The sequence below is a fragment of the Lithobates pipiens genome, unplaced genomic scaffold (assembly GCF_037356315.1).
Source record: "Lithobates pipiens isolate NorthernLeopardFrog02 unplaced genomic scaffold, aLitPip1_a1.2 Scaffold_18, whole genome shotgun sequence".
Taxonomy (NCBI): domain Eukaryota; kingdom Metazoa; phylum Chordata; class Amphibia; order Anura; family Ranidae; genus Lithobates; species Lithobates pipiens.
Window position 1 is genome coordinate 63918259 of NW_027507758.1, and position 16695 is coordinate 63934953.

General features: G+C 43.0%; 1 protein-coding gene across 1 annotated transcript in view; it reads left to right on the forward strand.

Annotated features, from left to right (window-relative positions):
* The window catches only part of RPS6KC1 (ribosomal protein S6 kinase C1), a 249366-nt gene that overhangs the window by 60657 nt on the left and 172014 nt on the right, over positions 1-16695 (forward strand). Inside the window, exon 6 of the mRNA XM_077485761.1 lies at positions 15706-15765. Within this exon, the coding sequence (XP_077341887.1) occupies positions 15706-15765 (60 nt within the window). The remainder of the gene's footprint in view (positions 1-15705; positions 15766-16695) is intronic.

A 16695-nucleotide genomic window follows, 5' to 3' on the forward strand; every position in this document is an offset into this window, starting at 1 on the left:
TGCAGCAATGCTGGCAGCACTCATATGTCTATTTCCCAAAGACAACCTCTGGATATGATGCTGAGCACGTGCACTCAACTTCTTTGGTCGACCATGGTGAGGCCTGTTCTGAGTGTAACCTGACCTGTTAAACCGCTGTATGATATTGGCCACCATGCTGAAGTTCAGTTTCAGGGTCTTGGCAATCTTCTTATAGCCTAGGCCATCTTTATGTAGAGCAACAATTCTTTTTTTCAGATCCTCAGAGAGTTCTTTGCCATGAGGTGTCATGTTGAACTTCCAGTGACCAGTATTAGAGAGTGTGAGCAACAGCACCAAATTTAACACACCTGCTCCCCATTCACACCTGAGACCTTGTAACACTAACGAGTCGCATGTCACTGGGGAGGGAAAATGGCAAATTGGGCCCAATTTGGACATTTTCACTTAGGGATGTACTTTTGTTTCCAGCGGTTTAGACATTAATGGTTGTGTGTTGAGTTATTCTGAGGGGACAGCAAATTTACACTGTTATACAAGCTGTTCACCCACTACTTTACATTGTAGCAAAGTTTCATATCTTCAGTGTTGTCACATGAAAAGATATAATAATATATTTACAAAAATGTGAGGGGTGTACTCACTTTTGTGAGATGGTGTGTGTGTGTGTGTGTGTGTGTGTGTGTATATATATATATATATATATATATATATAGCCTCATCTTGGATTCCCCAATACAGAACAATTATATTTTACAGAACGCACTTTTGGGATGTATCTCCTTCTTCCTGGCTTAGGCAGTACACTTAAAGAGGAGCTTTAGTCAATTCTGCAAAAGTAAAAAATCAGCAGCTACAAAAACTGTACCTGCTTATTTTTATTAAACAGACACTCGCCTGTTCAAGGATGTCTCTAACGGCCGATTCTTCACTGGTCTTTCGGGTCCCTGGCACCTGCATGTTAACTGTGGACAGCCAGCTGTGACACATTGCGACTTCACATTTCATATGCACGAGCCGCACTGCGGTTTGTGAATTGTTCTACAGCCTTGTGGGACCTGTGACATGTCTCAGAAGGTTGCGGGCACGTAGAGAACTTGTGGATCCGGCACAGCGATTCAACTGGAAGTGAGAAAATATACCTGTCAAAACCAGATACTCACTCCCCCCCACCAAATACATTTATTCCAAACTTGGCAGAGGGGGAGGGAAAGAGTGGAACTTACCCCTTTTGGATGAAGGCCCGCTTTTAAGTACTTTATGCCAGTGTTTCTCGCCCCCTTTTTCAGTCAACACATCCTTTTAAAATTCTGCACAATCTCAAGGCACCCCATTTAAAATGTAAAAACAAAACAAATAATTTTTTACGGAACGCAGCATCATCCATACATGTAGTGACTAGTATTCCAATGTTTCTCTTCTCCCTCAGCTTCTTGCCCTCACTCAGCTAATGTGACCCCAGTGCTGATGTAATGAGGCAGAGAAGAGGCAGGCACCCAACGCCCACCTTATCGGATGCTAGAAGGTTGTAATGGTGCAAAACCTGTGGCTTTGTGTAATTAAAAGGCAGGCTTGATCGACCCGCTTTTATACAGCTTTTAAGTCAAAACATAGCCAGAGTTCAGGAAACGGAATGGATAGACAAGCCAAATGTCAGGGAGCTGGAGATGAGTGTAGTAAAAAAGCAAGCAGGATCTGGAGCCAGAAGGGATGTCAGCCAAGCAAGTCTTTTAAAAGGAATGCAGGAAAGCGTCTGTGATGTTTACTAAGGCGAAGGCAGAGATCCTCTAGGCTGGATGACTTAACTAGGCAGGACTGACGAGCAGGAGATCATTAACAGGTCAGTACCTGTGGTGAGATAGTAGCTGGCAATTAGCCGACAGCTGAGTGGCCAGCTCAGAGAAGGAAGAGCAGAGCCCAGCCCTGACAGACACATTTTAGCCATGAGAGGGAGAGCTATTTGAACTTCAGCAGGAGGCAGAGGGCACATGCAGCACCTTAGCGCAATGAGTTAAAGTTGTTGTAAACCCTTTACAACCACTTTATACTACAGGCAAGCCTATAATAAGGCTTACCTGTAGATACACTGGATATCTCCTAAACCTACACGGTGTAAGAGATATTCCTGTATTTGCATGTGCCGATGTCATCGGCACATGCGCACTTAAGCAAACTTAAGCAACGGCACATACGTTCTGTTGTTTCAGTTGTACTGTGTCATTACCGTCATCGTGGCTCCAGCCAATCCCAGCACCAGAACTGAAATACCCGGAAGTAACCCCCTGGGGATATGTCGACCACCGGAACGGTGAACGGGGACGGCTGCGGGGGCTTCGATCTCAGGTAAGTAATTCATAATGAGCTAGTATGCTATGCATACTAGCTCATTATGCCTTTTTCTTGCAGGGTTTTTTTTGGGGGGGAATTTTTAAAAAGGGTTTACAACCACTTTAAAACTCTTTGAAAATTCACTGAGCAGGAGTGTGGCATAGGAAGTACCAGGGGAATTTCTGAGGCTGTGTGAATTGTGAACCCGGTTTTGAAATGTTCGGCTCTGATATGGACTGTTTATTGGGGGAGGTGCTGCTCTAGACAATGTGGTTTATATCTAGGGCAGGCCTTCTTCTAAGAACTAGTTTCTTGGCTCCCCCATTAAAGTCAAAATCCATTGTAGAATAAAGCTACAATTGTGAATTCAGATGCAAGAGTAAAACTCCTTTTTGTGGCCTGGTGACAGGTCCCTGAAATGCAGACTTCTGTGGGCTGTATTCCCTAATCGGCACTAATGAACTTCTTCTTCCCCTTCTCCACTTAAAGCGGACCTTCAGTCATTTTTTCAACTTTCCATCCATTAAATCTCCTGCCCTTGTTGTTTTAACTTTGGATAGTAAAACATTTTGTTTCTGCCAGTAAATACCTTATACAATAAAAAACCTAGGCTTAGGACATCATGCACAGCTCTCTCTCTGTCTTGTGAGAGTTTGCCAGAAAGGGAGGGGGGATGAGTCATAAGAGGGCCAATGAGGGCTGCAGAGCTGGAGGTGTACCTGTGTAAATCCAGGAAGTGAACAGGCAGCAGCTTCAGCTGCCCACAGTTAAAATGGTTGTAGCCAGACTCTGGAGGGAGATTTCTGCAGCATATTTGGCAAATACAGAATCACAGTATATATAAAATAATATGCAAAGTGGTTGGAGGGAAGCTTCGGAATGGCAAAGATGTTTTTATTACAAATTATGTGAGCAGACTGCAGTTCTTCTTTAACTATTACTATTTTCCTGTTTGATTTAGTTTCTCTTTTTCTTATTCATTTATATATAAAGTTTTTGTTATTTTTTTTTGTGTTGCATTAAAAAAGAAAGCATAAAACTGGAGAAAAATCTGTAATTTGCAGTGTTTGGTATCATACCCATAATTTTAGCATATATTTAAACAGGATAAATGAAAGAATCACATTTTGTGATTTATTTTTAACTTTTTGTTTATGAATTGCATTAAAAAAAAATATTTTTTGCCAGACTATCACCTGAATAAAAAATAAAAAATAAAACAATTATGTATTACTTAGTTATCATGAGTACAAATTCGAAGAAACTGGCCCATAGCAAGTGTAAAAATGATAATGGAGTAAATATCTGTGCTAACCTATACAAGATTGGGATGCTGCAGCTCACAAATAGCCTAAATACTGAAGCTACAAACGTATGGATAGATAAAAAACAAGCGCGCATCCACTACTATTCAGTTAAGCAAAGTAAATAAGTGAAAAATTTAAAAAGTACTACCAAAAAAGTGTTGCAAGTGTAATATCTCAAAACAAGGCCATTCATATAAAATGCCAATCCACAAGAAAATACATATAAAACAATTAGTGAACTGGTCAATATAGTGATCACAATAAAAGTCCATATAAGTGTAATGACCATGATATTAGACACTGTATGTCTTCCAATATCCTGATCAGGAAATAATATCAATGCCTCTTACCAGATTCGTAGGATCTCAAACTGTAGAGATCAAAGACGCCTGTGCACAAGCCTGCCGGTGGGAATACGATCCTCCTGTGGTCCTTTTCAGGGGAAAATACCCCTTCTGTTGTAGTGGGATATCCAATTTTAGAGAATGCTTCCAGATGAGTCATCCTATATTTTCAAATAGTCCTGGATGGTCGCATTAAATAGAGGATAGAAGAAAGGACTTCATGGTGTAGTATGTCCAAAGTGAATTTATTTTTAAAAAATGTAGCAGCGCTTACATCCAAGAACACGGGAAGAAGATTTAAAAAACAGCTGCGGCTCGAGCCAGCTGACTGTTGGCGTGATGACGTTAAGGGTTAGTACTCCACCCGACGCGTTTCTCCATACAAGGCATTGACTGGGAACGGAGGCTGTCGCATGTTTTTGGAGCACTAGCCCTTGACGTGATTACACCAACAGTCAGCTGGTTCGAGCCGCTGCTGTTTTTGAAATCTTCTTTATTGAAGTGTAAAAATTGCTCTTCTCCATAGGCAGTACACAGATATGAGAGCTTTAATGTTAATTCAGATTATTCCCAGGGTAACCTGTATAGTAAATATATTGTAAATCTTAAAAAACAAGAACATATCTTTAAATTGAATCATGTTCTCCAGCCAGCTTTTTTGTATCGCTTTCATTATCCAGCATATTTTTTGACATAGTTTAGAGGTAGAAGATATTTGCTGTGGTCAGATATTTTAGGCTTTACCTCTTGGGGGCAGTGTTGCTTTACCTTGCACCCTCCTCCAGGCTCTGCTAAGGCTACATCCATGACAAGCTTAATGCGTAAATATTTGAAATTTAGTCTAGTGTCAGAATCTGGGAAACATCTGTGATTGAGAGATGCAAATTTGAAATGTTAACAGTATTCAAACCGGCCTTCAAAACACTTGAAAAATGAATACCTGTTTTTCCCCGGTTTCATTTTATGTTTTTTTTTTTTCCTTAAGTGACAGTACCAATTAAGTGTTGTGGCACTCAGCAACAATGATTGCACATAATACAGCTGTCAATGGTGACCCACAATAATCTACAGAATCTGAATTAATCAGCTGCTAATTTTGCAGGGCAAGTAAATGGCATTTTTATGAAGGATGGCAAGGTTGCTATTTGGTGTTTGTTGTACACGTGGAAGATGCAGAAAAAAAAATGCCCACAGACGCACTTCTCCTCCTTTTTTATCAGAGTGCATTAACCATTTACAGATCCTTTTCCTTTTAGAGATACAGGAAATTTGTTTCCCGGAAAATCTTTCTTGAAAATACAGAAGAGCAAGCTAAAGCTAAAATTCCAGACATAAAATTTTAAGTAAACTTTGGCATGACAAATAAGAATGCAATACTCTGGGCCCTATCAAATTAGCCCACCGCCTGAAGTTCTGCTGCCAGCACAATAAACTGAAGCAATTTAGTGTGCGGGAATCAGCATTTTGAGCTACAGAGCTGTGCGGCAGGGGGTGGTTTGATGTGCGTTTTATTGCATCGCACAGCCCCCCCCCCCCCTTTTTCTTTTCTATTTTTTTTTTGACTGAACTTTATATGAAGTGTAAAAAGTGACACCTCATTCATGTCATTGCACAGCAGTGCAGTGACATGAAATAATATAGATAATGTGGTGTAGCGCTGATTATATTTAAACTAATAAACTAAAGTGCTCAAATTACAAATTAGGTTCCTCTGAACCAATAAATCAATATATGACAAATATAATTCCACCAATTATGTGTAGTCCTTAATAAGTAATATATATACCAAAATCTTTTAATCATTTCTGCACATAAAATACGTGAGTGCTTCCGTTTAGTATAGCCCACCCCATGCAAATTTAAAGTGGTTGTAAAGCCTCAAGGCTTTTTACCTGAGCCCGTCCGACCCAGCGATTGTGCATGAGATCAGCCACTGTCTCTCTCCTCATTGGACAAATTGATAGCAGCAGGAGCCATTGCTGCTGTCAATCAAAAGCTGTGACACGGGAGGAAGGGGCGGCGGGCCGAGGCCCACTATCTGTGTCCATGGATGCAGCAGCAAGATTCGGGAGCACGCCAAAACAGCTGCCCCCAGGGAAAGCGGGCACCCGATGAAGAGGAAGAGCCAGGAGCGTCGGCGGGGGACCACACAAGAAGAGTATCAGGGCTGCTCTGTGCTAAACTATTGCGCAGAGCAGGTAAGTATAAGCATGCTTGATTTTATTTAAAATGAAAACAAGGGTTTTTAACCCGTTTAAATACTAGAAAAGAACACCACTTGCTCCCTTCAAGCTCCCAGAACTCTCGCCTCCACTTAGGAGGCATATAGCTTATATTAGCAGACTCCTGGATATCTAAACCCTCTGTATGGGGCCACTTCCACCTCTGTGCACTGGGGTCTCCCTTGGTACAAGATAGATACATCTCAGAATAACGGGTACTGCTCCTTTTAAAATTTTTCAATATTCCATACGGCCAAATAGATGATATTCTCAATGTGACAAGCATAAGTGCACTGACATGCATGGCTATCTAGAGCAGTGCGATATTATCCAAACATGTTGCATAATATCGCACAGTTCTGGAATTCAGTGAAACACTGCGTTTTGGTGTGAATATTACACACAGAAAACTATTGTTTTAAAAAAAATAAATCCCTTTTATTGGTTGAACTAGATGAACTTTTTTTTTTTAACCAGACTAACTATGTAACTATGTGTCATTGCAGTTGCCTAAATTTATTCATAAAGGAAAAATGCAGGTAACTGCACATAGTATGAACAAGCTCTTAAAAGTAGCTATCATTTCTGTTGATCGTTGAATTCAACATAATTACTGGATCTTTAAATAAACTATGCTTTGCTGTCGCTCACCACGCGTAGTCTTGCTGGGAAAAGCATTGCATACGTCAGATGGTGGATCCGGAGCTGCCTCTTGGCCTCGACGAGCTGCGCCCGCTTCTTCTGTACCTCGACAGAGAAATCCAGTAACACAGTGACATTACCAAAGGGGATGTTGCCCCTTTCACGGGTAAGCCTCAGGATGGTATCTCTGTTGTGGTAATTTGCAGCCAGGTGGTGGACTACTCTACCGAAGGATTTGGTCAGCAGGTTTTCCAAGACAGTCGAGGACTCTGAGCCTTCAGCCCATTCAGGCAGTCCCACAAAGCAGGAATTACAGCGCCGGAGTCTGTTCTCCATGTCATCCTGCTTGTGGAGAATGGAGTTTAACCAGTGCTGTAGCCTTTCAGTAGTTGCAGTGGCGGCAGGCCGTCCTCCACATGGCTGACTCGGCACTTGGTCTCGGTTACACTCTCCTGCATCTTGTGTATATCTTGCCATATGAGGGATATATCAACCTTCACCACCTCAATCTTAGAGGTGAGGTTGGTCTAGCATAAGGAGATGGCCTTGAGCACTCTTGCAGTGTCCCAAGAGGCAGGCTCTTCTTCCTCCGGTAGTGGAGCGGTGCCATCTTCCTCCACCTGTTCCCGTTCTTCGTCACGTTACTTATCCAGCTTAACGATGGCACCAGTCACCGCCTTCGGTGGAGACATAGTAGTATGAGGTCGTCTGAGTTGTTGTAAGCAGGATGTTGGTGTTTTCCGTAGGAAGGATAGCCCCCAGGATCATTAAAAAGGATTCTGCTCAAGCGGAGCTCTGACTCTGCACACCTTACGCCATGCAGCTCCAGGCCACGTCCTAATTCAAACTAATTACTAAAATCTCATATGGACTTTAACATGTCAGTGTAATTTTAAAAGTCCTTTTCAAGTCTTTTCCTTTTCCTCTGTACCAGCCTGTTTCTTAGTTTACCAAAAAGTAGATAATTTAGGGGTGTGTACTTTCTTAAAAGGGGTAATTTTGGGTTTTTACTGTCCTTGTACTTATATAAAACCCAGTGGTTATTAAATAGCACCAAAGAAAGTGCTATGTGTCCCAAAAAATGACTAAAGAGTCATTTGTCAGTCAAACTATCACAGCACTGAAAAAATGCTCTGGAAAGAAAGGGGATGTAACATGCTAATTGTGAGGCAGTTAAAAGAGGAGTATGTTTTTTTTCTTTTTTATTTAATAATCCTACTTCCCTAGGTGGCTGCAGCATCGGCCCCCCTAAGACTGGGAACCAAGTGATCTCACATCACCGATCGCTCGGTCCTCAGAGCTCCCCAATCAGGGAGCTGGGGACTGTCATTCACCAGCTCTCTGCTCTGCGCCCCCCCCCCCACTGAAGCGATAGGTTGGGGGCGGAAGCGGTTGGCTCAGGCTCTTGGCGACTTGCTGAGAGGCTGAGCTGGGTGCCAGTCCAGGCATGTGGATCCTGCTCGAGCCTGAACCGGCTCTATGATGTAAGCATCACTGAAAACGTCTCACAGGAGTGCAGAATGAAGAGCACTCCTGTGATCCACAGGAAAAGTACAGCCAAATGAGATTTGGCTGTGCATCTCTTTTAAAAGAGAATTGTGTGGTTCAGGATGAATAAATATACAGGGCTTGGACAAAAATATGATTTGCAGGTGTGAAAGTGACAACGTGTTTCGCGTTGAAAGCAGAAGTGATGTAACATTCTTTTATTTCCGCTGTGTGATGAGACACCAGACTAACAGATGGGAAGCCTCGCTTTCCTCATTCGCTGCATGCGCTGCTAGTAATAGTCATGTCAGAGCTTACAGAATTTCAGAGGGCAAATTGTTGATGCCCACTTAGCTGGTGCCTCTGTGACTGACGTTGCCAATTTATTTACGGCGTCTCAAGGTTCTCAAAGGTTACGATGGCATATATAGTTTCTGTAAAAACTTCATCTGATAAGCATAAGCATGGTTGACATGGTCATTTGATAAGCATAAGCATGGTCGACATGGTCAACTGACTGCAAGAGACAAAAGGACATTGCGCAGGTTTATGACCCGGATTTTTGTATGAAGAATGGTATCGGATTCCATATTCCACCATCCAAGACTTATATTTGTCAATTCCCAGGAGAATTCTGCCGTCTTGGATGCCAAAGACAGCCCAATACCATATTAGGTAACAATTTAGTTTTTACCTGGTGTTTCAATCATTTTTTCCAACACCTGTACATACTCGCTTCGAGTGGATCTGTCCCCCATCGTTTCTTTTGCCCGAGAACTAAGAGACCAAAGACCATTGATCGCTCAGTTGACGATCATCACTGGGTCCCAGTGAGCAATCTAATGCAAGCAGGCAGGTAAGAGTCATTTACTGCAGAATCTTTTTTTCAATAAAAGCCTTCCTGCTGGCAATATTTTTTTTACACTATAATTGCACTTTAAATGATTAAGTAGAATTTACAGAATTTCTGAAATCCATTGCCTGGGTTGTATTCTTTGTACAGGGGGGTTGTGCAGCAGTTAATTTGTCCCATTTTCCAGTCTGGTTTTGTCTCCATTCCTCCCTGTGCCTTTGCTTACTCACCTATAACACAGCCATAATTGTTAGTTTCTCCTGCCTGTGCGTTGGACGCAGAACAGGGAGCTCGCGCTGCCAGGAGCGGACGCCAGACGTGCGTATTCATGAGCACATCTGAAGGAGAGCTGTGCCGCACTTCCCGCACGAAAGGCTTTCCTATAATCATGTAAGATGCCTGCGAGACAATCCGACAGAGGTTACATCTGATGCATATTCATTTCTCGCCACTTACCGTCCACGTTTCTTGACAAGCAGTTCCAGGCAGAATGCGAAGTTGTGACACCTTACATCCGATCTTTAGCCCTCTCTGCACTTTTATTGTCCTGAAGTAATGTGTATCCCATTGACATTGCAGCTACTTAGCACCTTTTAAAATATTTCCCATCTATTTTAAACTGCAGGCGACATTAATATATAAACTGGATCCCCGTGTAACTGTTGTTCCTGAAAAGTGGGTCTGCATTGTTTTTCTGTGAATGGGTGTTTAGGATGGATCATTTGACTTTGGCGCAGGTTTTTTTGTACTATAATTTGTCGAATTGTAAAGAGACGCATGACATTTTGGGAATGATCGTTTTATAGCTGCTGCTATCACAGTGATAATGCAGTATTCATGGCTGTAATAAGATACATTTTGCCTGAGGTTTCAAGCTGAATTTTGGCCTTGCCTTCAGTCTTGCACAGTTGTACAAGCTCCACTCCTGTACTAGAGTTGCTACGATTTCACCGCACACTGTAAGCTTCTCACAGTGTACATTAGAAGCTGCAGAAAGTCTGATACTTCATTTCCCGCATAATCTAATGCCTTCCCGGTAGAGCTGGTGCTGCACTGGCCTGGTCAGGGCAAGGCTCAGAGTAGCCCACGGTGCGAGTGCCAGTCCAGGGGGTGCCGTAGTTCTCACAGTGAGGGAGCTCACTATGAGTATTTCGGCACCAAGGTCACATCATTGCACCCATTTTTCTCTTTTTGATCCTTTTTTATTATAAAACAAGATAAATCTGCACTAATGGTGAAACTCATAAGAAGAAAGCTACTTAACACAATGTCTTGACACCTGACATAAAAGAAACAAAATGCAAATAGTGCAGCGCTAAAATATATCAATATAGACCACCATGTAGTGAACATATAAATCATGAATTGTGATTCCAAAACATTTTTTATATATACTTAGTCCCAAAGCTGAGAGTATTTCAGGATGGTATATTAGGATAAAAGGTCCCACTTGCTGTGATGGTAGCTGAAAGCAGGATAGAGTAGGTGTCACCTGCCAAACCTCATACTGTGCTTACCAGAAATCGTGTGACCCCCTTACTAAGAGTGGTCCACTTGCACTTAATTTACAACATCAAGGCCAATATTTCAGACTGTTGATTATCCTCCCCTGTCTACAGATAGAATGGAATCATAGGGAACTGGGCAGGTAAAGCCACCAACACAGCCCTCAATGATCTGGTTTATTAAAAGAATAACACTCACATGAGTTGGAATATCATAAGCATGTACAACACTAGAAGCTCGTTTTCCTCTAGAAAGTAAAATGGTCGATCATCATTCTCGCATGCGTGGTAGTGTGTGTGTGTGTGTGTGTGTGTGTGTGTGTTTGGTTCTGTCCTACGCGTTTCATCATAGATGACGTCATCAGGGGCACCAATCCTTTTTTATTACGTTTTCAAAAAGAGAGTAGGGAAAATGCACGAACAATGCATTGCAATACATTCAGATGGCGGATAAACTAGAAAAGGGGAGTAGGTACAAATCACCCCTAAATGTGTTCAGTAATCCAGTCGTGCTAAACATACCAGTTTGGTAAAAACCATTATCTCAAATATTTAGTGTACTGTGCTGTAGGACTTTCAGTAACCATATACCATCAGACAGGACCCCCACCTCCAAAGGTAGTTGGAGAGGGAATGAGTTTACACATATAGAGAAAAAGGACAGGTCCGACCAAATTACTTTAGAAGGTCTAGCAGCCTTTAACCACTTACAGACCGGACCATTTTGCTGGCTTAAGACCAGACCACTTTTTGCGATTCGGCACTGCATCGCTTTAACTGACAATTGTGCGGTCATGCGACGTGGCTCCCAAACAAAATCGACGTCCTTTTTTCCCCACAAATAGAGCTTTCTTTTGGTGGTATTTAATCACTGCTGGGTTTTTTGTTTTGTTTTTTACAAAAAAAAAGACCAAACATTTGGGAAAAAAATATTTTTTTTTTTACTTTTTTTTTCTGTCAGTAATTTTTCGCCTTCCCTGATGTGCACTGATGAGGCAGCACTGATGAGCACTAATAGGCTAAACTGGTGGGCACTGATGAGGAGGCACTAATATGCCGCACTGATAGGTGGCATTGATAGGTGGCACTGATGGGCACTGTTAGGGGGCACTGATGGACCCTAATAGGCGACACTGATGGCCAGCACTGACTAGTATGGCTAATTGGCACTGATTTGTGGGCAGTGGTCGGCACTAATTGCTGCCACTGGTGGGAACTGTATGCTGGCATTGGTGGGCACTGTATTGTTACAGTTTACTGTAATCAGGGCACTGATGATCAGTGCCCTGATTACATCCCTAGATGTCCCCCTGTGAGGAGATGCCGCTAATCGGCTCTCCTCTCCTCACACTGTCAGTGTGAGGCAAGGATAGCCAATTACCAGCATCTCCGTGTTTACATGTGCCCGGCTCTGATTGGACACAGCTAATCACATGTTAAAGAACCGCGGGCGCAGCTTTTTACACAGATCGGGGTCGCGCCGTGTCCTAGCAACACGGTGCGGCCGTGATCGCCTCGCTGCGTGCCCCCGGCGGCCCACAACGAGAGCTGCACTGCCCCGCAGTCATTTGACCGTGCGCGGGGCGGCAAGCAGTTAAATGTAAGGACTCGTTCTTGCTGGTAGTTAGAATCTTTAATACTTGCAAAGAAAATTAAGGTTTGCTGTCTAGAATAATAAGCTATCGAGTTAGTAAAACAGCGATATCAGAACCGATTCAAATAGTTTGTAGTGTACATAGAATTGCAAAACAATGGGATAAAGGAATATTCTTGAACTTTGTTTTATCTCAGGGTTACTGTGTCATTTGGTGTGATCAATGCAGTGCATGTTATCTCAGCTTGCAGAGCTTGGATTCATTGAATGAGTTTACCAAACATGTAAATGCAGAATATACAGCCTCATGCTACGTAACTAAGCTCCATTTCATGCTGATTAAACAAAATTATATATATATATATATATATATAAAATAGAAAGGTTCACACTGGCGGGGAGAGCCAATTGGTGGCTCTCCCTGTCGGGGGGTGGGGGGGTCTGTGCTATAATCAGCACATTGTTTATCGGCACAACCCCCATCAAAAGGTGCCCATCAGCTGCCAGCCTGTCAGTGCCCCATCAGTAATGCCTGTTGCTGCCCCATCAAAGTGCCAATCAGTGCTACTCAGTAATGCCTGTCAGCTTCTCATCAGTGCTGCCTATCCAGTGACACCCATCAGTGCTGCCTATCAGTGACGCCTATCGGTGCCCATCATTTTTTTTTTTTTAATTGTCTGTCTTTTTTCGTTTATAAAATTAAAAACTGCAGAGGTGATCAAATACCACCGAAAGAAAGCTCTTTTTGTGGGAAGAAAGTGATACAATTTTAGTCAGTCATGCGCAATTGTCATTCAAAGTGCGACAGCGACAGAGATTGTAGTATGTTGGTTGGAAACTTATACACTTAGGCACTTAGTACACAATTATGATGGTCTGTAAAAATCATTCTAACGAGCACGCTTTTTTTCTCAGCTGCATTCAGGGCTGGGCCTTTTGGCTAGGGCTGGAATAAATTAATTTTTATTCTGTTTGAAAGACCCGCCATAGTCTTGCACTTTGGCACTCAAAGCACTTTTTCATTGCACTTTTTTTTGCACAGCACTGTACGTGCTTTCTCACCCTCAAGTTTTGGGGGGAGGGCACATGGCCTTGTGGTCAGGTTCTCCCCCTCCCATGGAGCCTCTTTCGGGAGCCCCACCTAGTACTTGAGTTGGCCTTGCTTTGGCAGGCCTCCCAAAGAAAGGGGTCTGCCTGGTGAACCAGTGAGTACCTCAGTCCCTGTCCGGAGACTTGTGCCTTGGGGAATCAAGGCTAGAGTCCTTTCTCTTCTGGGGAATCAAGGCTAGAGCCCTTTCTCTTCTGGGGAATCAAGGCTAGAGCCCTTTCTCTTCTGGGGAATCAAGGCTAGAGTCCTTTCTCTTCTGGGGAATCAAGGCTAGAGCCCTTTCTCTTCTGGGGAATCAAGGCTAGAGCCCTTTCTCTTCTGGGGAATCAAGGCTAGAGCCCTTTCTCTTCTGGGGAATCAAGGCTAGAGCCCTTTCTCTTCTGGGGAATCAAGGCTAGAGCCCTTTCTCTTCTGGGGAATCAAGGCTAGAGTCCTTTCTCTTCTGGGGAATCAAGGCTAGAGTCCTTTCTCTTCTGGGGAATCAAGGCTAGAGTCCTTTCTCTTCTGGGGAATCAAGGCTAGAGTCCTTTCTCTTCTGGGGAATCAAGGCTAGAGTCCTTTCTCTTCTGGGGAATCAAGGCTAGAGCCCTTTCTCTTCTGGGGAATCAAGGCTAGAGTCCTTTCTCTTCTGGGGAATCAAGGCTAGAGTCCTTTCTCTTCTGCGGAATCAAGGCTAGAGCCCTTTCTCTTCTGGGGAATCAAGGCTAGAGCCCTTTCTCTTCTGGGGAATCAAGGCTAGAGCCCTTTCTCTTCTGGGGAATCAAGGCTAGAGCCCTTTCTCTTCTGGGGAATCAAGGCTAGAGTCCTTTCTCTTCTGGGGAATCAAGGCTAGAGTCCTTTCTCTTCTGGGGAATCAAGGCTAGAGTCCTTTCTCTTCTGGGGAATCAAGGCTAGAGTCCTTTCTCTTCTGGGGAATCAAGGCTAGAGTCCTTTCTCTTCTGGGGAATCAAGGCTAGAGCCCTTTCTCTTCTGGGGAATCAAGGCTAGAGCCCTTTCTCTTCTGGGGAATCAAGGCTAGAGCCCTTTCTCTTCTGGGGAATCAAGGCTAGAGCCCTTTCTCTTCTGGGGAATCAAGGCTAGAGCCCTTTCTCTTCTGGGGAATCAAGGCTAGAGTCCTTTCTCTTCTGGGGAATCAAGGCTAGAGTCCTTTCTCTTCTGGGGAATCAAGGCTAGAGTCCTTTCTCTTCTGGGGAATCAAGGCTAGAGTCCTTTCTCTTCTGGGGAATCAAGGCTAGAGTCCTTTCTCTTCTGGGGAATCAAGGCTAGAGCCCTTTCTCTTCTGGGGAATCAAGGCTAGAGTCCTTTCTCTTCTGGGGAATCAAGGCTAGAGTCCTTTCTCTTCTGCGGAATCAAGGCTAGAGCCCTTTCTCTTCTGGGGAATCAAGGCTAGAGCCCTTTCTCTTCTGGGGAATCAAGGCTAGAGCCCTTTCTCTTCTGGGGAATCAAGGCTAGAGCCCTTTCTCTTCTGGGGAATCAAGGCTAGAGTCCTTTCTCTTCTGGGGAATCAAGGCTAGAGTCCTTTCTCTTCTGGGGAATCAAGGCTAGAGTCCTTTCTCTTCTGGGGAATCAAGGCTAGAGTCCTTTCTCTTCTGGGGAATCAAGGCTAGAGTCCTTTCTCTTCTGGGGAATCAAGGCTAGAGTCCTTTCTCTTCGGAGGAGCGCCATGCTCGCTTATTTTATGGCCCAGTTGATAAGTTTTGTGAGTGTGTTTCACTACATCACTGAGCTTAGAAAATATATTTTCTCCCCAGCCTGACTGGTTCGGGGCCCACCACTTTCATTTATTCACATTTCAGTGTTACCTATGGTGGTCTGCATTCAGTTAGTCTGCCTAGGTACACCCACTCTTCCAGACTGATGTCCTCCATGCTGTGATGTTTTCAGCTATGTATGCACCCTGCTAACCCCTCCCACCACCCATGATCTACTTGCATTGCATAGTGAGGCAGTGAGTCCTAGTGATGGCATCATTTAGCGGCTCCACCTTGTCCAATCGGAGAACACTTTGCATTCATTAAGGGAATAAAAAACATTCTCCAAATGGGACCCATGCTGGACAGCCGACTTTCTATGTTAACAATGCATCAGGCAGGTCGCTAAGCACGGGAGCCGAAAGCAAATGGGGATCAGTGGAGTAGCGTTGTCTTCCAGGGTCATCAGCCAGGTATAGTATATTATTCATGTAAAAATATACCATGACACAAATTTTTCTTTGTATGGATGTACAATAGGACATATTATTGTTGCTAAAGAACCTGCACCAAAATAAAATGATGCACAATAAATATCTGGCATCGCCATTTATTGAAGATCTTTTTTTTTTTTTTTTCCATAGTGAGAAAAGACTCTTGTGGACTAGATGACCTGACAGTCGCCAGCCAGTCTGAATGTGGAGGTGAGCCAACGCACAACAAAGCAAATGTTTTACAATGTATCTTTTACTGTGGTGGAATTATATCGTTTATAAGTTATTCTTATTGTTTAAAAAAAAAAAAAGTTATCAAACAATGGTTTAATTTAGGCCATGACTTCCTATCCCTAGTTACAAATATGTTGTATTTTTTGGTAAAACATTCTAGTTTTTGAGAAAAGTACCCTAGTAATAGCTGTAACATCATTATTTGTGTCATTTGAGCAGTGGACGATGTCAGTAGTTTTTAATTTTTATTATGTTACCTTTTTTTTCAATTTTTAATTTTTTTTTACAATATTATTTTTAATATGTTTTACATTATTATTATTATTATAATTTTTTTTTTTTTTTACAGTTTTGGAGTCCTGTTGAGTGGCTTTGGTGAAATATCAGGGATCTAAACAGACCCCTGATGCCTCACTTTTGAGACAGAGAAAGAGACTAAGGACAGAGATTCTCCAGTCCCTTTCTCTGCAGCTGCAGCTGCAATGGACAGTGAATACATGGGAAGCGCTCTGTGCTGAGTGGCTTCCTGTTCATTCACAATCTGTGTTTACTATGCTTCAGTTCTGAATGAACACAGTGAGTGATCGGTACTGGAATTCCTATGATGCAGTGGGAATTTTATTTATTAATGAATGTGGGTGTGTTTGTGAATAGGGGCACTCACTGTGAGACTAGGTGCTTACTTGCATAGTCTCCCAGTTCATTTTGGTAGGTGTAAATGAGCGTAGACAAACCAGGAGTCTCTTAGCCTGTCAATCATGCTGTTATATCATGATGGGCAGAGCCAGAGCAGGAGTCTCCTGGCCTATCAATTAAATTTAGCTGTGTTAGTGGGTGGGAAAGACTGGGAGTCTGAGATCTCAGGTCCTCCCACTAAAGTTAGCGGTGGCGTAAATACTTTGCTGT